General features: G+C 40.7%; 1 protein-coding gene across 3 annotated transcripts in view; it reads right to left on the bottom strand.

Moving 5' to 3' along the window:
* The window catches only part of MDGA1 (MAM domain containing glycosylphosphatidylinositol anchor 1), a 323,508-nt gene that overhangs the window by 98,054 nt on the left and 202,024 nt on the right, over positions 1–23,430 (bottom strand). For 2 of the 3 annotated variants that reach the window (XM_075863504.1, XM_075863503.1), the window contains exons 4-6: positions 15,402–15,598; positions 9,258–9,390; positions 7,002–7,094 (exon numbers count right to left, since the gene is read on the bottom strand). In XM_075863504.1, coding sequence (XP_075719619.1) covers positions 7,002–7,094; positions 9,258–9,390; positions 15,402–15,598 — 423 coding nt within the window. The remainder of the gene's footprint in view (positions 1–7,001; positions 7,095–9,257; positions 9,391–15,401; positions 15,599–23,430) is intronic. The other variant, XM_075863505.1, reaches the window with a different exon arrangement.

Below are 23,430 nucleotides of genomic sequence, written 5' to 3'. Positions count from 1 at the left end.
ATACATATATACCGCACCTCTGACCTGTATACATATATACTGCACCTCTGACATGGATAACGAATCTTCTCTAGGCCATCAAATATAAAATGAAATGACGTGGGGGGTGGGGGGTGACGGGGGCTTCACTGGGTAGATTTATATATAACTGGATACTGTGACCAAGAACCAACATTCAGTAAAGTCACATATTACCCGACAGTGGAAGTCACATTATATTCTTATAATATATCAATACATATAATATCTATACACACTACAAAACAATTCATATAATATAATGTAATAATATAATATGATGTAAATGTATGACTGAACAGTAAGGGCAAAGCCACACGTGGCGGAATTGCTCTTGAATTCCGCTGCGGACACTCCGCAGCGTTAATCCGCAGCGGAGCCGTTTCTCCATTGCCTTCCACTTCTATTTAGTAGGGTTCGTTTAGACGGAGCGGAAAATTCCGCTGCGGAGCATAGGCTGCGGAGCGGAATTTGGTGTCCACAGCATACAATGGATGTTGCGGAGCAGTGGCGGACTGGTTGCGGACTCATGGCGGAATTTCTCCATTGACTTCAATGGAGATTCTAATTTCCGCAATGAAGTCCGCAGCTGTCATGCACATGTTATGTGTGCTGCGGATGCGTCTTGCTTTTTTGACATGACATTTCTTCATTCTGGCTGGACCTATGTATTTCTAGGTCTACAGCCAGACTGAGGAAGTCAATGGGGCTCCCGTAATGACGGGAGCGTTGCTAGGAGACGTCAGTAAATAGTCACTGTCCAGGGTGCTGAAAGAGTTAAGCGATCGGCAGTGACTGTTTCTGCCCCCTGGACAGTGACTACCGATCCCAATATACAGCAACCTGTAAAAAAATATAAGTTCATACTTACCGAGAACTCCCTGCTTCTGTCTCCAGTCCGGCTTCCCAGGATGACGTTTCAGTCTAAGTGACGGCTGCAGCCAATCACAGGCCAAGCACAGGCTGCAGCGGTCACATGGACTGCCGCGTCATCCAGGGAGGTCGGGCTGGATGCCGAAAGAGGGACGCGTCACCAAGACAACAGCCGGTAAGTATGAAATTCGTTTACTTTCACTAGGGAAAGTGCTGTCCCTTCTCTCTATCCTGCACTGATAGGGAGAAGGGAAGCACTTTTCCCACAGTCCGCAGCAGCTAGTCCGCATCAATGTACTGCACATTTTGGGCAGATCCGCCGCAGAATCTGCAACGCAGATTCTGTGTGGCATTGATGCGGACAGTTGCGGAGGAAATCCGCCACGTGGGGGCATGCCCTTAACGTTGCACATCATCATCGCTTGCTACAAAGTTTACACTAAAACCTGAAGTGAACGGCTCAACAAATGTGGGACAATAGGTTTACAAATGTAGGTAATGTAGGAATAATGAAGCCAAAAAAATACAACTTCACATTTAAGCTAAAAAAAATGATAAAAATATAATAATAACCCAAAAAATGTCCAGAAATCATCAGTTTTGTACTTTTCTACATGAACTTTAAATTGAAAGTATGAAAATACTGAACCCTGCGCTGAGAAGATCTGAAAACTTCTATTTTAATATTTGTTATTTTCTTATTTCCAGCACAATGTAACAAAATGTATAAACTATCAATATAGCGGCCTCAATCCCATGAAATAAAAGTATGTGAACCCCGGGTCATTGATGGAAATATCATATAAGTAGAATGACTTTACCCCGCACTACAGGCAGCAACATGGATGGCAAATGTGGAAATTCTTGTCAGTTTGATTTTTGAACAAGAAATTCTAGAAGCAGCAAAAGGACCAAGAATCACAACTTTATATAAGCCTCACGCCAAAGTCCCTCACACGTGTAATCCTTCATACTCGTACTCAAAAACGTACACTCATACTAACACTGAAAAACTCACTCACACTAACACTAACCCTAGAAATCATTCATACTCGTACTCAAAAACGTACACACACTTATTATACTAACACTGAAAAACTCACAGGGCACGGCCAGACGTGGCGGAATTGCAGTGGAATTCTCCTGCGGCCATTTTTTTAATTTGTTTCAATACATTTTTAGGCAAGATCGTTCAGACGTTGCGGTAAACTCCGCTGCGGACCATCGGCTGCGGTGCAGAATTTCCCCTCCTCCGCAGCAGCTCATGACTTTGCGGAGAAGACGCAGAATTTTACTGCGGATTTCAGCCTTTGCAATGCAAAAACTGAAATCTGTGGCAAGTCCACTGTGATACCTGCAACGTCTGCATTACCTGTCAAATACGCAAATGTTGCTGCAGATTCGTTGCGTAATTGCCCCAAATCTGCACCAACATTTGCAGCGGAAAAACTCCGCCACGTGTGAACGTGCCCTAATACTGAAAAATGTATACTCCTCTATTTACAAAACACTCAAAATCACTGACACGAATACCAGCACATAAATCACTTATTCACACTCATCCCCAATCACTACACTGATACTCACATCTGTTCCTAAAATGACACTTAGGGTATGTGCACACACACTAATTACGTCCGTAATTGACGGACGTATTTCGGCCGCAAGTCCCGGACCGAACACAGTGCAGGGAGCCGGGCTCCTAGCATCATACTTATGTACGATGCTAGAAGTCCCTGCCTCTCTGCAGGACAACTGTCCCGTACTGTAATAATGTTTTCAGTATGGGACAGTTGTCCTGCAGCGAGGCAGGGACTCCTAGCATCGTACATAAGTATGATGCTAGGAGCCCGGCTCCCTGCACTGTGTTCGGTCCGGTACTTGTGGCCGAAATACGTCCGTCAATTACGGACGTAATTAGTGTGTGTGCACATACCCTTAGACTCATACTCACACACCTAAACAAACTTACTTACAGACACTTGTATACTCAATCATAAATCCTTTCAGACTCATACTATTATACTTATATTCAAACTTACCCACAAATGCTCATATTTATACACTCAAAAGTTATGCTTACACTTCCACTCATACCACACGCTCACTACCACACTCACATTAATACTAACTCGTGCACATTTCAACTCACATATTAATATAGTTACATTCATTCACAATCATACACTCACTCACACAACCATTCATATTCATACTCAGACACCCACTCATACTCACAGTCATACTCACACTTATACTCACAGTCATACTCACACTTATACTCGCAGTCCTACTCACACTTATACTCAGTCATACTCACTTATACTCAGTCATACTCACACTTATACTCAGTCATACTCACACTTATACTCACAGTCATACTCACACCTATACTCACTCATACTCACACTTATACTCAGTCATACTCACACTTATACTCACAGTCATAAACACACTTATACTCACAGTCATACTCACACTTATACTCAGTCATACTCACACTTATACTCACAGTCATACTCACACTTATACTCAGTCATACTTACAGTCATACTCACACTTATACTCACAGTCATACTCACACTTATACTCAGTCATACACACTTATACTCACAGTCATACTCACACTTATACTCACAGTCATACTCACACTTATACTCAGTCATACTCACACTTATACTCACACTTATACTCAGTCATACTCACACTTATACTCACAGTCACTCACACTTATACTCACAGCCATACTCTCAGTCATACTCACACTTATACTCAGTCATACTCACACTTATACTCAGTCATACTCACACTTATACTCAGTCATACTCACACTTATACTCAGTCATACGCACACTTATACTCAGTCATACTCAGTCATAAACACACTTATACTCACAGTCATACTCACACTTATACTCACAGTCATACTCACACTTATACCCAGTCATACTCACACTTATACTCAGTCATACTCACACTTATACTCACAGTCATAAACACACTTATACTCACAGTCATACTCACACTTATACTCACAGTCATACTCACACTTATACTCACACTTATACTCAGTCATACTCACACTTATACTCACAGTCATTCATACTTATACTCAGTCATACTCACACTTATACTCACAGTCACTCACACTTATACTCAGTCATACTCATACTTATACTCAGTCATACTCACACTTATACTCACAGTCATACTCACACTTATACTCACAGTCATACTCACACATATACTCACACTTATACTCAGTCATACTCACACTTATACTCACAGTCACTCACACTTATACTCACAGTCACTCGCACTTATACTCACAGTCATACTCACACTTATACTCACACTTATACTCAGTCATACTCACACTTATACTCACAGTCATACTCACACTTATACTCAGTCATACTCACACTTATACTCACAGTCATACTCACACTTATACTCAGTCATACTCACACTTATACTCACAGTCATAAACACACTTATACTCACAGTCATACTCACACTTATACTCAGTCATACTCACACTTATACTCACAGTCATACTCACACTTATACTCAGTCATACTTACAGTCATACTCACACTTATACTCACAGTCATACTCACACTTATACTCAGTCATACACACTTATACTCACAGTCATACTCACACTTATACTCACAGTCATACTCACACTTATACTCAGTCATACTCACACTTATACTCACACTTATACTCAGTCATACTCACACTTATACTCACAGTCACTCACACTTAAACTCACAGCCATGCTCTCAGTCATACTCACACTTATACTCAGTCATACTCACACTTATACTCAGTCATACTCACACTTATACTCAGTCATACTCACACTTATACTCAGTCATACGCACACTTATACTCAGTCATACTCACACTTATACTCAGTCATAAACACACTTATACTCACAGTCATACTCACACTTATACCCAGTCATACTCACACTTATACTCAGTCATACTCACACTTATACTCACAGTCATAAACACACTTATACTCACAGTCATACTCACACTTATACTCACAGTCATACTCACACTTATACTCACACTTATACTCAGTCATACTCACACTTATACTCACAGTCATTCATACTTATACTCAGTCATACTCACACTTATACTCACAGTCACTCACACTTATACTCAGTCATACTCATACTTATACTCAGTCATACTCACACTTATACTCACAGTCATACTCACACTTATACTCACAGTCATACTCACACATATACTCACACTTATACTCAGTCATACTCACACTTATACTCACAGTCACTCACACTTATACTCACAGTCACTCGCACTTATACTCACAGTCATACTCACAGTCATACTCACACTTATACTCAGTCATACTCACACTTATACTCACAGTCATACTCACACTTATACTCAGTCATACTCACACTTATACTCACAGTCATACTCACACTTATACTCAGTCATACTTACAGTCATACTCACACTTATACTCACAGTCATACTCACACTTATACTCAGTCATACTCACACTTATACTCACAGTCATACTCACACTTATACTCACAGTCATACTCAGTCATACTCACACTTATACCCAGTCATACTCACACTTATACTCCCAGTCATACTCACACTTATACTCACAGCCATACTCTCAGTCATACTCACACTTATACTCAGTCATACTCACACTTATACTCAGTCATACTCACACTTATACTCAGTCATACGCACACTTATACTCAGTCATACTCACACTTATACTCAGTCATAAACACACTTATACTCACAGTCATACTCACACTTATACTCACAGTCATACTCACACTTATACCCAGTCATACTCACACTTATACTCAGTCATACTCACACTTATACTCACAGTCATAAACACACTTATACTCACAGTCATACTCACACTTATACTCACAGTCATACTCACACTTATACTCACACTTATACTCAGTCATACTCACACTTATACTCACAGTCATTCATACTTATACTCAGTCATACTCACACTTATACTCACAGTCACTCACACTTATACTCAGTCATACTCATACTTATACTCAGTCATACTCACACTTATACTCACAGTCATACTCACACTTATACTCACAGTCATACTCACACATATACTCACACTTATACTCAGTCATACTCACACTTATACTCACAGTCACTCACACTTATACTCACAGTCACTCGCACTTATACTCACAGTCATACTCACACTTATACTCACACTTATACTCAGTCATACTCACACTTATACTCACAGTCATACTCACACTTATACTCAGTCATACTCACACTTATACTCACAGTCATACTCACACTTATACTCAGTCATACTTACAGTCATACTCACACTTATACTCACAGTCATACTCACACTTATACTCAGTCATACACACTTATACTCACAGTCATACTCACACTTATACTCACAGTCATACTCACACTTATACTCAGTCATACTCACACTTATACTCACACTTATACTCAGTCATACTCACACTTATACTCAGTCACTCACACTTATACTCACAGCCATACTCTCAGTCATACTCACACTTATACTCAGTCATACTCACACTTATACTCAGTCATACTCACACTTATGCTCAGTCATACTCACACTTATACTCATTCACTCACACTTATACTCACAGCCATACTCTCAGTCATACTCACACTTATACTCAGTCATACTCACACTTATACTCAGTCATACTCACACTTATGCTCAGTCATACTCACACTTATACTCATAGTTATACTCAGTCATACTCACACTCACATTCATACTCACACTCAGACACCCACTCATACTCAGTTATACTCGCAGTCATACTCACACTTATGCTCACAGTCATACTGACACTTGTACTCAGTCATACTCACACCTATGCTCACAGTCATACTCACACTTATGCTCAGTCATACTCACACTTATACTCAGTCATACTCACACTTATACTCACACTCATACACAGTCATACGCACACTCACACTCATACTCACAGTCATTCCAACCATCAAAGCCCCTTCTTATGCAGAAAGAAACAGAGGACACTGACCGGCCTCTGCTTTGAGCCATAGGGGAGACTGGAGCGATTTCTTGCTTCTATACAGCTTTTTGTCACCTCCTGTTCGTCCCCACCAAGCTGCTCCTGAACGGAGAGAGGACTAATAAGTGGTCAACGTCTTACTAAGTGTTCATTTATATATATACTGTATATCTGATGCTGCAGAGCACCGACACAACAACAAGACAAACTGCTGCGTTATCATGACATATGACATGAGCCAGCATATCACACACTATATCATACCATCACGTAATACTCTTATTACAGCTACAGGAGACTATGACGGTCACGTGATTCGCGTCCTATACCGATGTATATAGTGTGGAACCTCTGTGCTATATGTGTTCACCCTGTTACAAGCCGTAGTGTATCTGCATATATCTCAGTGATCAATATCTATACTATGCCACATTATCCACGCTGGAGGCCACGGGGCCCTTGCAGCACTGGGGCCCTGAGATCCAGATGATCATCCCTGTTGAGTTTGTATGTTCTCCACTGTGTTGACCGTCCTTCCCCTTTCCTGGTGTAGATTGTAAGCTCCTCTGAATCTCTGTTCAGCCCTATGATGGCGCTATAAATAATGAAGACTTAACCATTTCTGTTTATGATGTAGAATCTGATCATCATTGGACACATTGTCTCAGCATGTGGTGGTGGGTTCTACATTCACCCTTGAAGTCAGGGAGGTGTGGCCTATTTTAAAGTAGGTGTGGCCTCTGAAATATTATTATAGCTTATTGCATCTAAAGACTTGTAACACTCTTATAATATTACAGGAGATCGCCGGAGATCCACTATGAGGCCAGCGCCTTCTCTGCCATGACAGGTAACGATTACAGGAGGTCGGAGAACAGAGGACGGGAGTTAAAATGATGGTTTCATTACCCCCCATAAGAAAATGCATTCCCTGCAATGACAGATACATAAAATACCCGAGTTATAAAATTCCATTTGTTTTCCTATTGATTGCTACGTGTTTCCCAGGAGACGGATTCGCTCATTTTCTCCGTCGACTTCACCGGACAAAAAATGTAAACAAAATTCCAGGAGCTGAATTAAAAGATGGAGCCTGAAAAATTCAGTATAAATGGCAAATAACCCCATTTCATGCCCTTATATCAGAGCCAGGTGAGCAGGGGACGGGGGAGCTTAAGACCCCCTCTCGGATTATAAATCGCTGAATCTTCCTCTTCTGTTAAGAATCATCTTCAGCACTTTATCTAATTCTGGATAAGACTGGGGGACCCCAAGACGGCTGCCATCCAAATACCACGTCAAGTGCAGCCCGGGGGAATGGGCGGCTGTAGGGTCTCACACTGTAAAGAATGGACGATGTGAGGGTAAGGGGCCCCCATGTCATGGTCTACCCTCCTGGAGGTAAATGAGTATGAACTTTCTACTGCCTCAACCAGCTGATCAGGGGATCTCAATGTAGAGACTCCCGGACAGAATTCGATATAAGATGGGATTTCCAAACTGGACAATTCTTTAAAGCCAATGTACCCAAAGTATTCCAATATTGGACTATGTAGTGCTCATTGTTGGCTGCGCTTGAGCTCTCATCTATGGCCATCTCTGCTTTACATATGGGAATCACTGAAAATGAAATGACATTGTTACGGGGGATCAGGATTCGTAATGCCTTAGTGGAACCAGTCAAGTAGAGACCAGAAAACTTATGGATGTGTCAAGAGGTAGAGGAAGCGGAGCATGAAGAAGAGGAAGAAGAAGAAGAGGAGGAAGCGGAGCATGAAGAAGAAGAAGAGGAGGACGTAGAGAAGAGGAATAAGAAGGAGAAGAGGAATAAGAAGGAGAAGAGGATGAAGAAGAATAAGAGGATGAGGAAGAGGATAAAGAAGAAAAAGAAGAAGAAGAGGAGGACAAAGAGAGAGGAATAAGAAGGAGAAGAGGATGAGGATAATGATGAAGAAGAGGAGGACAAAGAGAAAGAGGAATAAGTAGGAGAAGAGGATGATGAAGAAGAGAATGAAGAAGAAAGAAGCAGAGGAAGTGGCTCCCCAGGATAGTCCTAAATACACAGCTAATAATGAATTCATGATATTTGGGGAGAGGACGGGTCCGGCTCTTCAGCTCAGGCTTATGAAAGGACGAGGATGAAGGTGGATGAGATCGGCCAAGGACAAGGCGCATAACGAGAAGCCTTCATCATCCACCCATCAATGTTGAGGATTGTTTCCACCAAGTTGTAGCGCTCCAGTCATTGCCGTCAATGTTTCTTACCTGTCTTGTTAGTGAGACGGAAAGTGATGGATTTATCTGGAATCCCACAAACGTTCCGTACAGACACCTGACACGTATAATTGGCGAAGTCTTGAGGTCGCAAATTCTTCAATTTCAGCACTTTGGTTTCTCCCTAAGCAAAAAGAGAAAAGTGGATGTATGAGGGAGAATGAGATATATATATATATATATATATATATATATATATATATACAGTGTCTATAACTGAGCTACATTTCCCATCAGGTACTGCAAAAGTGGCGTATCTAAGCCTGTCATGTGTGGTGCCTAGCTCCTGTATCTAAGCCTATCATGTGAGGTGCTGAGCTACTGAACTGCTGTATCTAAGCCTATCATGTCTGATACTAGCTGATAAACTGCTGTATCTAATCCTATCATGTGTGATACTGTCTGCTGAGCCACTGTATCTAATCCTATCATGTGTGATACTGTCTGCTGAGCCACTGTATCTAATCCTATCATGTGTGATATCATCTCATAATAATCCTAGGTACCTAAATATAGAGATATCATTAACTTTCAATCAAGACATAACAAATCAATTACTGATTTAGTCTCTGGTTCTCAGCATCTTTGCTACAATCAAGACATAACCAATCAATTACACATTCCCATAACCGCGGCACTGGCGCGCACACCGACCTTGGAACCACAGCCCTTCCCTGGTTACTGTTACAGTTGTGGTGAACCTGTGCCCCTTCCCCGCCCCCTCATTGTGTGGTGAACCTGTGCCCCTTCCCCGCCCCCTCATTGTGTGGTGAACCTGTGCCCCTTCCCCGCCCCCTCATTGTGTGGTGAGACCCCAACCTTTTATATGATATAATATCACATCTGTATTCCTGCTGGAGTTGAATTGTTTGGTAATAATGTCAGATAATAACATTTAATCTCCACAGAATACACAAGTCTCATAGTGAATGATTCTATCTGAAGCCACATTTACTGGAGGCTGTGATGCGTGATGAGAGCTTTTGCGTCATCTACCTGGCATTGATCTGCAGCATTTTCAATGTCCTGGTCTCGGTTGGTAGAAATGTTCCCTGTAACTGGTAATCCACTAATGCCGGCTCATTCTGCGGCAGACCATGACCTTATGACATACAGTAACTGAAGGGAGATAATAACACGTGGACGTGGTTTCTAATATTCATTTGAAAATGTGGAAAAAAATAATTTGAGCTGTAATTTATGAAAGTCTGATCCAATAATGGTTAGGAATCGGTCAGTGTATGGGGGAGGGGGTGAGATGATGTTAAAGATAATTAACCGGCAAGTGATGGGATTACACATCACTAATTTTTCTACACCAGAGAATACTCCAATTTATTGCTTTCTGGGATAAACCTCGTGAACTAAGAAAGTTGTAAAGAACAAACTGATAAAATTTAGATTTGGAAGTCACTCCTTCCCTTGACAATTAAAGCCGAACTGTTCTACGAAATCTGAAGCTTAGTGTGGGAGGTGATGACTGGCACTGAGGGGGATTTCAGAGACAAAGTAAAACACGGATTTGGTTACATGGCTCGATGGAGTTCATCTGCACATTGATACATGAGATTGTGCTGAGATTTCCTGCTAAGGGAGAGGGAGAGAGAGATCTGCTTCATTCACAGTACAGACACAGAGTTGTCCATGTTGCTGCTGAAGACAACATTTTATGGGCATCTACTTTCTGCGGAATAAATCCTCATCGGGAAGAGTTAATATCCCTAGAATAAGATACTTTGTGAGAGATGGAAGATTTCGTTCTTCAGTCTATAGAAAACACCCTGTGACGTAAAGAAGCTCTGAAGTAAAAGTTGTAAGAAGATAAATGCATCCCAGTATTTTTCCTGAGAGGAGTCATTTATATTGTCCATTCTGCAGTCATGAGTTTGACAGGAGACGCTCGTCCTGATTGGTTATGAATGAATCAGTGACATTTTCAATCGATGATAATGAATTCGACACCGGCCCCGGATCTGGTCGAGGATTTTCCAAGGAAGCCGCAGAGATGATGAGTTGTTAGACTGCAGAGAAACTTTCCTCTCCCGCCAATCCAATCCCATTATCATCCGCGGGAAGACGATCTTAATTTACTGCAGGAAGCGGAGCTTCATTAGAAGTGGTAATAGGGTTGGCAGCGGCCGGATATTGATTCACTGTCTTATCTATACAGGACGCACGTAGAGTTATGATATTAAGAGGTGATTAATAAGACAGCAGGAATAATAGGCCTGGGCCAGATCTGGAGGAGCTTACAAAGAACTGGAGGGGGCACCGCGGAGAGACCAGGTTCAGCCTAAAATTAATTCTATCTAAATGTTTTTGCATTGCTCATCAGACTTCAAGAGATGAGAAGATTCTTGAAATGTAAGAAGAACTTCCACGGAATCTCATCACTTCTCGGAGAAAGTCGGAGACAAGTGGATTTTTTTCTTCTATTTTAACTCAGTAATTTGAAGGCTCATTTTTCAATCAGCTCAAATGCTACATAGTTACTGGAACGGGAGCCGGGGCGGAATATGGAACCCGAAAGATATATAGAACGTCGCTTCAGGGCACATAGAAGGACGGGGGTCCCATACATTGGTCCTCATCCTCCTGGTTCTGACCAGTTCACCCTTTCAACGCGATTAAGGAGGACCTGGCCGATCTCGGATTTGCACGCCACCCCCTTCTCGTGTAGAAGAGGGAGTTCAGATGGTTCCCATTGTTTCCTAATATTGCGGTGGAAAGGAGAGCTCTGAGTCGTCCTACAATGACCATGGATAATGGGTATGGGGCAGATAAGTCTGGTCTCACCTCTCCCTGAGCTGTACAGAAAGTATGGTGGCTACGTCTATGATACATGCAGCCCATGCTGATCTTTTTCCTGTTGAGTAAAGATGACTGTAGACTTGAGATATTTCGTGGTAAATCCAGGTGATTTTGGTGCGGCCTCAGCCGGTCTGTGGTCAATAGACATTAGATTGGCTACAGATACCAATAACTGGACCTTCCTCAACTATCTCGTATCTCAGACTATCTCAGACTCCTCTCATCCTGCCGATGCCTTCCTTCCAGGAGATGCCAGCACATGCGGCCGTCCTGGCCTGCAGTGACCACTAGAGTGCACGCGCAAGCTCAGTCCTGGCCTTAAAGGGCCAGCGCCCACACATGTTTAGAATTGTCTAATCACCATGGACTACAAGAAGGGCCCTGCCCCTTCACTCATTGCCTGAGCGTTGTAGTGTTTTCCAGCGTCAGTCTAGAAAATGGTCCCTTAGGGTTTTCTTGTTCCCAGTGTTCCCGTTCCTGTACCTTAAACCAGTTGGAGTCGTGTTGTGTTACATTACGCCTGGTGCCTGCTGCCAAGGTCCCATCTGAGCCTAGCCACCGCTACTGTCTGTACTGCCACAGGTACCCTTGCTCGGACTATAGACTTTACTTGGTACACTGTTTGGCCAGCTGATATCCAGCTATGGCAGTACGGCCCAGTGGGTCCACATACCCACAGATCGTGACAGTCATCCATGTGGGGGCAGAGACAGCAGCTTCGGGATGGCCAACCATACTCAGCCCATTCTGCCAGAGCATGGAAACACAGAGGTCTTGATGATTCTAAGGACCCCTGGGGTAACCTCAAGGCTTAGTGTACCCCAGTACTCAATGGGTGAACTCTCAGCAGTCAGGGCGGGGAGGCAATAACTTTGCCAATACGTGGTGAGAAATGGATCAGAACAGTGAATTTGGAGAATTGATGGAGTGCCACATAATATTCCCAACACAAAACCTGACAGTAATTCATAAATCCTCTTAAAAGTAGGCAGATGACCTAGAATAAAACAAGTCTCCTTTAAGAAAGGTTATTGTGTCAGCGGAGAACGCATCACCATAGGGTTAGACTAATGGGGTGCACATTGGATCTGTGTAATGGGACATTTAAAATGGCTTTATAAGGGAGCGCGGGGAAGAATCCCGGAGTCTCTCGGGTCTTATTCCCGATCATTGCTACGTATGGATCTCAGAGAGGAAAAGATGGATGCGGAAAGTCGCCGGATGGATCTGTCATTTGAAGAACGATGTTTGGATTTGGCTGTTCGCTCCGGACCATTACCCTTCAGACAACACCTATTTATACATCGGGTATTGCTGGCAGAATGATATCCCCGGAGAGGCCGTCCTGAAATTCTCCTGTAGATCAAAGAAACATGACAGAACCTCCATCAAACACGCTGGATAACGATGGACTCCCCAGCACGCCGGTCACCGGGGAGTTCACCGGGCCGAGGAGCTGACCAGCAGCTGAATGCAGAGATTATTAGATTATTATGGCTCAAATACTGTCTATTCTATGCGATAAGGAGCTGTCCAGGTGCTGAATACAGAGATTATTATGGCTCAAGTAATGTCCATTCTATGGGATAAGGAGCTGTCCAGGTGCTGAAAACAGAGATTATTAGATTATTATGGCTCAAATACTGTCTATTCTATGCGATAAGGAGCTGTCCAGGTGCTGAATACAGAGATTATTATGGCTCAAGTAATGTCCATTCTATGGGATAAGGAGCTGTCCAGGTGCTGAAAACAGAGATTATTAGATTAGTACAACTCATATAATGTCTATTCCATGGGATAAGGAGCTGTCCAGGTGCTGAAAACAGAGATTATTAGATTAGTACAACTCATATAATGTCTATTCCATGGGATAAGGAGCTGTCCAGGTGCTGAAAACAGAGATTATTAGATTAGTACAACTCATATAATGTCTATTCCATGGGATAAGGAGCTGTCCAGGTGCTGAAAACAGAGATTATTAGATTAGTACAACTCATATAATGTCTATTCCATGGGATAAGGAGCTGTCCAGGTGCTGAATACAGAAATTATTAGATTATTACAGCCCAAATAATGTTTGTTTCATGGGTTAGGGCAGAAAATCCCAACCATTTTACTATGGGGAACCCCTGAAAAAATGTGCCCCTCCTCCTGTGGAGCCGCTTCAACGACCAAATTACTGCTGTAATAGTGACGGCTCTTCCTGCTATTGTCTTCTGGGGAGCCCCGAACTAAATACCAATGTCCAGCAGGGATTATTCCACAGAACTCAGACTGGGAAACATTGTAATAAGATTATAATCTCTGCATTGAGCCCCTGGACAGCTCAGCCGCTACAGCTACAATAAAGTCTACTCTAGAGGTTGAGTTACTGAATATTAGTGTGAAACCAACACCAACCAACGGAGCCCCAAGTCATCTGGATGCCACCATGACTACATCAATGAAAGACTGTCCAAGAACCAGCGTAAGGTAAGACTTTCTGGACTCAGGAAATATTCAGACTGATGTCGATGGGGGAGGGGGACGTTTTACAAACCGATCAAATTAAAATCGTCATTTGTCTGGAGCCGGTAGGAAAATAAAAGCAGTGACCGGACCGGCTGCCATTAGTGGTGGGAGAGATTTACAAGGATTAGGGAAAGTAAAGTCAATGGCGCTGCCCACAACAATCAGCCCCTCCTCCGCTCGTCTCCCCGGGGGGTCATATTCGTGTTTTCAGATCCATCATTTAACTCTTCATTATCTGCTACATGGACAGTTGTGGTTGATAAGTCAGTGCGATGGCTCCGGTGAATGACGACTTCTTATAATTTAGAGCCCAAGAGCTTTTATAGAAATTATTGATTGATGAATTGACTTTGTGGGGAGACGGTAACATTTCATCCTGTCAATCCCCTATCATTATTACTAGTAATGGGTTACGCTATAGCTCATTCACATCTCCTGTCGAGTAAATCTTACCATTTACTAAATGACGCTCTGTAAAGATCACCAACAGCTACAGATGTAACAGAGCCGAGTTTGTCATGTGCGACAACAAGCCATGATATCTAGGCGGTATTCTATAGAATTACAGGTACATATACTGCATTATCTGTACTCATTGATCACAATGCAGACAAAAAACAGTTACATAGTAAGTTCAGCTCTGCTACATGTGTTTATATAGCCATAAAGTACACAATGTAAAAACAAACTCTACACCCGGGAGACAGTGGCTGGAACATCTAATGCAGATATCATCTATATAATTTTTTCTAAGCTTCCACAGGGTGAAGGTAAAAAATATATCCAAATCTTATCATGTGAGTAAAGCAATACCTGTGTATAGAGAGGTTCATAGATGTCTACACCGTTGTCCTGGTTGTGTGACAGAGTCTCAGTTTCCCGCTTCCAGATGAAGCGAGCAGGTGGGTTGGAGCTGACGGTACATCGAAGGAACACGGTCTTCTCCTGATAGAAGCTCCCTCGTACGTCACTGATGGTCTGGTGAATGGTTAAAATGGGTTCATCTAGATCTGGAGAGAAGGGTTGCAGTGCAAACTTATAAGCTTTGTAATGTATAATAGGATCATTCAACTCAATATCTTGTGATTGGAGGAGTTTACGTTTTGAGAACCTATCGATTTCTTCAATTTACCAAACAAGAAAGCAACCCACCTGTCAAGAAAATAACTCACCGCCCATGCAATCAACCAATAATCCAAGGAACTAATCCACCATCCAATATACCCACCAATCAAGAGATAATTAAGAAACCAGTCTACCACCTAAAGAACCAACCCATCATTGAAAGAAATCAACCCTACACGATACAAGGAACTCACTCAACAACCGAGGACTGAACCCACCAATCAAGAGATAATTAAGAAACCAGTCTACCTCCTAAACAACCAACCCATCATCCAAGAACTCAACCCACTACACAAGGAACTCGCTCAACAACCAAGGAATTAACCCACAAATTAAGAGATAATAAAGGAACCAGTCTACCTCCTAAACAACCAACCCATCATCCAAGAAATCAACCCACCACTCCACAATGTTCTCACAGAACAACCAAGGATTGAACCCACCACAATCCAAGGAACTCACTCAAAATACAAGGAATTAACCCACCAATGAAGAAACCAAGTCAACATTTAATGAACTAACCAACAAAAACAACCCACATCAAAAGTATCAAGAAATAATTTTTCTGCCAAAGCTTGAAAACCAAATAAAAGGATTTGACCCACCAAGATGACGTCAGATAGAATTGAAAGAACTCCGTATTCACAGGCAGCCATGTCGTATGTTGAGCCAAGGTCCATGATAATACAACAATATTGGTCAAAACTTGTCATTTTACGGCCAGAGTGCAATTGCTTTGGATAAACCAAGGTAAATTTTCACGAGGACGGCCCAATCTTACTCACAGTTTATTAATAATTACTAGTGCGGGCCATTTTGTTTGCTGAGCCCGTAGTCCAAAACATTGGACCAGTACAAAAAAAGTCCCTCAATTATATAAAGGGATGGGAATAACCGTGTTGGCACGTGAGATAAACAAATTATTAGGAACCATCTCTAATTTGAGACCATGATGCTTTGCTGCAGACCATTAATGGAAATAGAAAATAATATAATATAATGGGTTACCATGGGACACCGGTTTCCTGGGAGAGCACAATGTGTCCTAAGCAATTGGCGCTCTCCTGGGCAGGCAGCCACTATTACTGCAGAGACGATACTGCCTGAGATGAGGCCGAACTGTAATAGGGGCTCGAAATTGACCTTAAGACAGGAATATTTGTCCCTGGTCAATAGACTATTAGCTCTGCTACATCTAAGACATCCACGTCCCTTCTGTATATGAATGGGAGATATGCTCAAAACAAGAATCTATAGGAACCAGGGAAGGACCGGAGCTCGGGACATACTGACCGAGCCCCTTAAAGTACTAGTAGATATGGAAAGTAACATCCCAAGAACAAGGAAAATACTTAAAAAATGGCAAAGTGAGAGAGGGTGAGGAAAATATAATAAATACCAAATCCATTGTACCCATCTACACAAAGTACCAGGGAACGGGCCGGGAAATCAGGGGTTAATAGGAGGCGACAGAAGTCTTGTATATAAAAGAGAACAACCAGATAAAAGAGGCGTTAATTAATGAGATGGAGGACGCAGATCGATGGGAATATCATCCGGGAGAACACAAGACCCAGACTCTATACTGAGAGCTTCATCACTTAATGAATAATCCCCTCTAGCGAGTCAATCCCTCCTATTCCTTTTATCCGTGGCCTGACCCCTTCTATACAGATAAGCTGCTACCGGAGAGAAACAAATAACACTTCACTTGTAAGAGGCTGAAATCCACTGAGCGGAGCTGGGAAAGGAGGACACGAAGCAAACACTAAACCGACTGATATACAATATAAAGCTCCACTTCTAACAGGTTTATACAGGATACAAATCCAGAGCAAAGTCTGAGGAAAATAACCATAAAACTAAAAAGAAGGATACATGGATTCACATTATTATATACTTGTCCATAGGGGGCAGTATTACAGAAGTTATATTCTTGTATATAGGGAGCAGTATTATAGTAGTTATATTCTTGTATATAGGGGCAGTATTATAGTAGTTATATTCTTGTATATAGGGGGCAGTATTATAGTAGTTTTATTCTTGTATATAGAGGGCAGTATTATAGTAGTTATATTCTTGTATATGGGAGCAGTATTATAGTAGTTATATTCTTGTATATAGGAGCAGTATTATAGTAGTTATATTCTTGTATATAGGGGCAGTATTATAGTAGTTATATTCTCATCTATAGGGGGCAGTATTATAGTAGTTATATTCTTGTATATAGGAGCAGTATTATAGTAGTTATATTCCTGTATATAGGAGGCAGTATTATAGTAGTTATATTCTTGTATATAGGAGCAGTATTATAGTAGTTATATTCTTGTATATAGGAGCAGTATTATAGTAGTTATATTCTTGTATATAGGGGGCAGTATTATAGTAGTTATATTCTTGTATATAGGAGGCAGTATTATAGTAGTTATATTCTTGTATATAGGGCGCAGTATTATAGTAGTTATATTCTTGTATATAGGAGCAGTATTATAGTAGTTATATTCTTGTATATAGGGGCAGTATTATAGTAGTTATATTCTTGTATATAGGGTGCAGTATTATAGTAGTTATATTCTTGTATATAGGAGCAGTATTATAGTAGTTATATTCTTGTATATAGAGGGCAGTATTATAGTAGTTATATTCTTGTATATGGGAGCAGTATTATAGCAGTCATATTCTTGTATATAGGGGCAGTATTATAGTAGTTATATTCTTGTATATAGGGGCAGTATTATAGTAGTTATATTCTTGTATATAGGGGCAGTATTATAGTAGTTATATTCTTGTATATAGGGTGCAGTATTATAGTAGTTATATTCTTGTATATAGGAGCAGTATTATAGTAGTTATATTCTTGTATATAGGAGCAGTATTATAGTAATTATATTCCTGTATATAGGAGCAGTATTATAGTAGTTATATTCTTGTATATAGGGGGCAGTATTATAGTAGTTATATTCTTGTATATAGGGGGCAGTATTATAGTAGTTATATTCTTGTATATAGGAGCAGTATTATAGTAGTTATATTCTTGTATATAGGGGCAGTATTATAGTAGTTATATTCTTGTATATAGGGGCAGTATTATAGTAGTTATATTCTTGTATATAGAAGCAATATTATAATAGTAATATTCTTGTATATAGGGAGCAGTATTATAGTAGTTATATTCTTGTATATATGGGCAGTATTATAGTACTTATATTCTTGTAAATAGGAGGCAGTATTATAGTAGTTATATTCTTGTATATAGGGGCAGTATTATAGTAGTTATATTCTTGTATATAGGGGGCAGTACTATAGTAGTTATATTCTTGTATATAGGAGCAGTATTAGGGCATGACCACACGTGGCGGATTTCCTCCGCAACTGTCCGCATCAATGCCGCACAGAATCTGCGTTGCAGATTCTGCTGCGGATCTGCACAAAATGTGCAGTACATTGATGCGGACTAGCTGCTGCGGACTGCGGTAAAAGTGCTTCCCTTCTCCCTATCAGTGCAGGATAGAGAGAAGGGACAGCACTTTCCCTAGTGAAAGTAAACGATTTTCATACTTACCGGCCGTTGTCTTGGTGACGCGTCCCTCTTTCGGCATCCAGGCCGACCTCCCTGGATGACGCGGCAGTCCATGTGACCGCTGCAGCCTGTTATTAGCCTGTGATTGGCTGCAGCCGTCACTTACACTGAAACGTCATCCTGGGAGGCCGGACTGGAGACAGAAGCAGGGAGTTCTCGGTAAGTATGAACTTATATGTTTTTTTACAGATACATGTATATTGAGATCGGTAGTCACTGTCCAGGGTGCAGAAACAGTTACTGCCGATCGCTTAACTCTTTCAGCACCCTGGACAGTGACTATTTACAGACGTCTCCTAGCAACGCTCCCGTCATTACGGGAGCCCCATTGACTTCCTCAGTCTGGCTGTAGACCTAGAAATACATAGGTCCAGCCAGAATGAAGAAATGTCATGGTAGTAAAACCAATACGCTCCGCAGCACACATAAGATCTGCGGACTTCATTGCGGAATTTTGACTCTCCATTGAAGTCAATGGAGAAATTCCGCCATGAGTCCGCCACTGCTCCGCAACAGACAGAGCATGCTGCGGACACCAAATTCCGCTCCGCAGCCTTTGCTCCGCAGCGGAATTTTACGCCTCGTCTAAACGAACACTGCTAAATTAAAGTGTAAGTCAATGGACAAACGGCACCGCTGCGGATTAACGCTGCGGAGTGTCCGCAGCGGAATTTAAGTGAAATTCCGCCACGTGTGAACCCGCCCTTATAGTAGTTATATTCTTGTATATAGGAGCAGTATTATAGTAGTTATATTCTTGTATATAGGGGCAGTATTATAGTAGTTATATTCTTGTATATAGGGGCAGTATTATAGTAGTTATATTCTTGTATATAGGGGCAGTATTATAGTAGTTATATTCTTGTATATAGGGGCAGTATTATAGTAGTTATATTCTTGTATATAGGGGGCAGTATTATAGTAGTTATATTCTTGTATATAGGGGGCAGTATTATAGTAGTTATATTCTTGTATATAGGAGCAGTATTATAGTAGTTATATTCTTGTATATAGGGGCAGTATTATAGTAGTTATATTCTTGTATATAGGGGGCAGTATTATAGTAGTTATATTCTTGTATATAGGGGGCAGTATTATAGTAGTTATATTCTTGTATATAGGGGGCAGTATTATAGTAGTTATATTCTTGTATATAGGGGGCAGTATTATAGTAGTTATATGCTTGTATATAGGAGCAGTATTATAGTAGTTATATTCTTGTATATAGGGCAGTATTATAGTAGTTATATACTTGTATATAGGGGGCAGTATTATAGTAGTTATATTCTTCTATATAGGGAGCAGTATTATAGTGGTTATATTCTTGTATATAGGGGCAGTATTATAGTAGTTATATTCTTGTATATAGGAGCAGTATTATAATAGTTATATTCTTGTATATAGGGGCAGTATTATAGTAGTTATATTCTTGTGTATAGGGGCAGTATTATAGTAGTTATATTCTTGTACATAGGGGCAGTATTATAGTAGTTATATTCTTGTATATAGGGGCAGTATTATAGTAGTTATATTCTTGTGTATAGGGGCAGTATTATAGTAGTTATATTCTTGTATATAGGGGGCAGTATTATAGTAGTTATATTCTTGTATATAGGAGCAGTATTATAGTAGTTATATTCTTCTATATAGGGAGCAGTATTATAGTGGTTATATTCTTGTATATAGGGGCAGTATTATAGTGGTTATATTCTTGTATATAGGAGCAGTATTATAATAGTTATATTCTTCTATATAGGGAGCAGTATTATAGTGGTTATATTCTTGTATATAGGGGCAGTATTATAGTAGTTATATTCTTGCATATAGGGGCAGTATTATAGTAGTTATATTCCTGTATATAGGAGTAGTATTACAGTAGTTATATTCTTGTATATAGGAGCAGTGTTATAGTAGTTATATTCTTGTATATAGGGGCAGTATTATAGTAGTTATATTCTTGTATATAGGAGCAGTATTATAGTAGTTATATTCTTGTATATAGGGGCAGTATTATAGTAGTTATATTCTTGTATATAGGGGGCAGTATTATAGTAGTTATATTCTTGTATATAGGGGGCAGTATTATAGTAGTTATATTCTTGTATATAGGAGCAGTATTATAGTAGTTATATTCTTGTATATAGGGGCAGTATTATAGTAGTTATATTCTTGTATATAGGGGCAGTATTAGGGCGGGTTCACACGTGGCGGAATTTCACTTAAATTCCGCTGCGGACACTCCGCAGCGTTAATCCGCAGCGGTGCCGTTTGTCCATTGACTTACACTTTAATTTAGCAGTGTTCGTTTAGACGAGGCGTAAAATTCCGCTGCGGAGCATAGGCTGCGGAGCGGAATTTGGTGTCCGCAGCATGCTCTGTCTGTTGCGGAGCAGTGGCGGACTCATGGCGGAATTTCTCCATTGACTTCAATGGAGAGTCAAAATTCCGCAATGAAGTCCGCAGATCTTATGTGTGCTGCGGAGCGTATTGTTTTTACTACCATGACATTTCTTCATTCTGGCTGGACCTATGTATTTCTAGGTCTACAGCCAGACTGAGGAAGTCAATGGGGCTCCCGTAATGACGGGAGCGTTGCTAGGAGACGTCTGTAAATAGTCACTGTCCAGGGTGCTGAAAGAGTTAAGCGATCGGCAGTAACTGTTTCTGCACCCGGGACAGTGACTACCGATCTCAATATACATGTATCTGTAAAAAACATATAAGTTCATACTTACCGAGAACTCCCTGCGTCTGTCTCCAGTCCGGCCTCCCAGGATGACGTTTCAGTCTAAGTGACGGCTGCAGCCAATCACAGGCCAAGCACAGGCTGCAGCGGTCACATGGACTGGTGCGTCATCCAGGGAGGTCGGGCTGGATGCCGAAAGAGGGACGCGTCACCAAGACAACGGCCGGTAAGTATGAAATTCTTTTACTTTCCCTAGGGAATGTGCTGTCCCTTCTCTCTATCCTGCACTGATAGGGAGAAGGGAAGCACTTTTCCCGCAGTCCGCAGCAGCTAGTCCGCATCAATTTTCTGCACATTTTGTGCAGATCCGCAGCAGAATCTGCAACGCAGATTCTGTGCGGCATTGATGCGGACAGTTGCGGAGGAAATCCGCCACGTGTGGTCATGCCCTTATAGTAGTTATATTCTTGTATATAGGGGCAGTATTATAATAGTAATATTCTTGTATACAGGGAGCAGTATTATAGTAGTTATATTCTTGTATATATGGGCAGTATTATAGTACTTATATTCTTGTAAATAGGAGGCAGTATTATAGTAGTTATATTCTTGTATATAGGGGGCAGTACTATAGTAGTTATATTCTTGTATATAGGAGCAGTATTATAGTAGTTATATTCTTGTATATAGGAGCAGTATTATAGTAGTTATATTCTTGTATATAGGGGCAGTATTATAGTAGTTATATTCTTGTATATAGGGGGCAGTATTATAGTAGTTATATTCTTGTATATAGGGGGCAGTATTATAGTAGTTATATTCTTGTATATAGGAGCAGTATTATAGTAGTTATATTCTTGTATATAGGGGCAGTATTATAGTAGTTATATTCTTGTATATAGGGGCAGTATTATAGTAGTTATATTCTTGTATATAGGGGCAGTGTTATAGTAGTTATATTCTTGTATATAGGGGGCAGTATTATAGTAGTTATATTCTTGTATATAGGGAGCAGTATTATAGTAGTTATATTCTTGTATATAGGGGCAGTATTATAGTAGTTATATTCTTGTATATAGGAGCAGTATTATAGTAGTTATATTCTTGTATATAGGAGGCAGTATTATAGTAGTTATATTCCTGTATGTAGGAGCAGTATTATAGTAGTTATATTCTTGTGTATAGGGGGCAGTATTATAGTAGTTATATTCTTGTATATAGGGGCAGTATTATAGTAGTTATATTCTTATATATAGGGGCAGTATTATAGTAGTTATATTCTTGTATATAGGAGCAGTATTATAGTAGTTATATTCTTGTATACAGGAGCAGTATTATAGTAGTTATATTCTTGTATATAGGAGTAGTATTATAGTAGTTATATTCTTGTATATAGGAGCAGTATTATATTAGTTATATTCTTGTATATAGGGGGCAGTATTATAGTAGTT

Source organism: Rhinoderma darwinii, chromosome 4, assembly GCF_050947455.1.
Source record: "Rhinoderma darwinii isolate aRhiDar2 chromosome 4, aRhiDar2.hap1, whole genome shotgun sequence".
Classification (NCBI taxonomy): domain Eukaryota; kingdom Metazoa; phylum Chordata; class Amphibia; order Anura; family Rhinodermatidae; genus Rhinoderma; species Rhinoderma darwinii.
The sequence above is the reverse complement of the archived record's forward strand: the minus strand, read 5'-3'. Positions and strand labels throughout refer to the sequence as shown.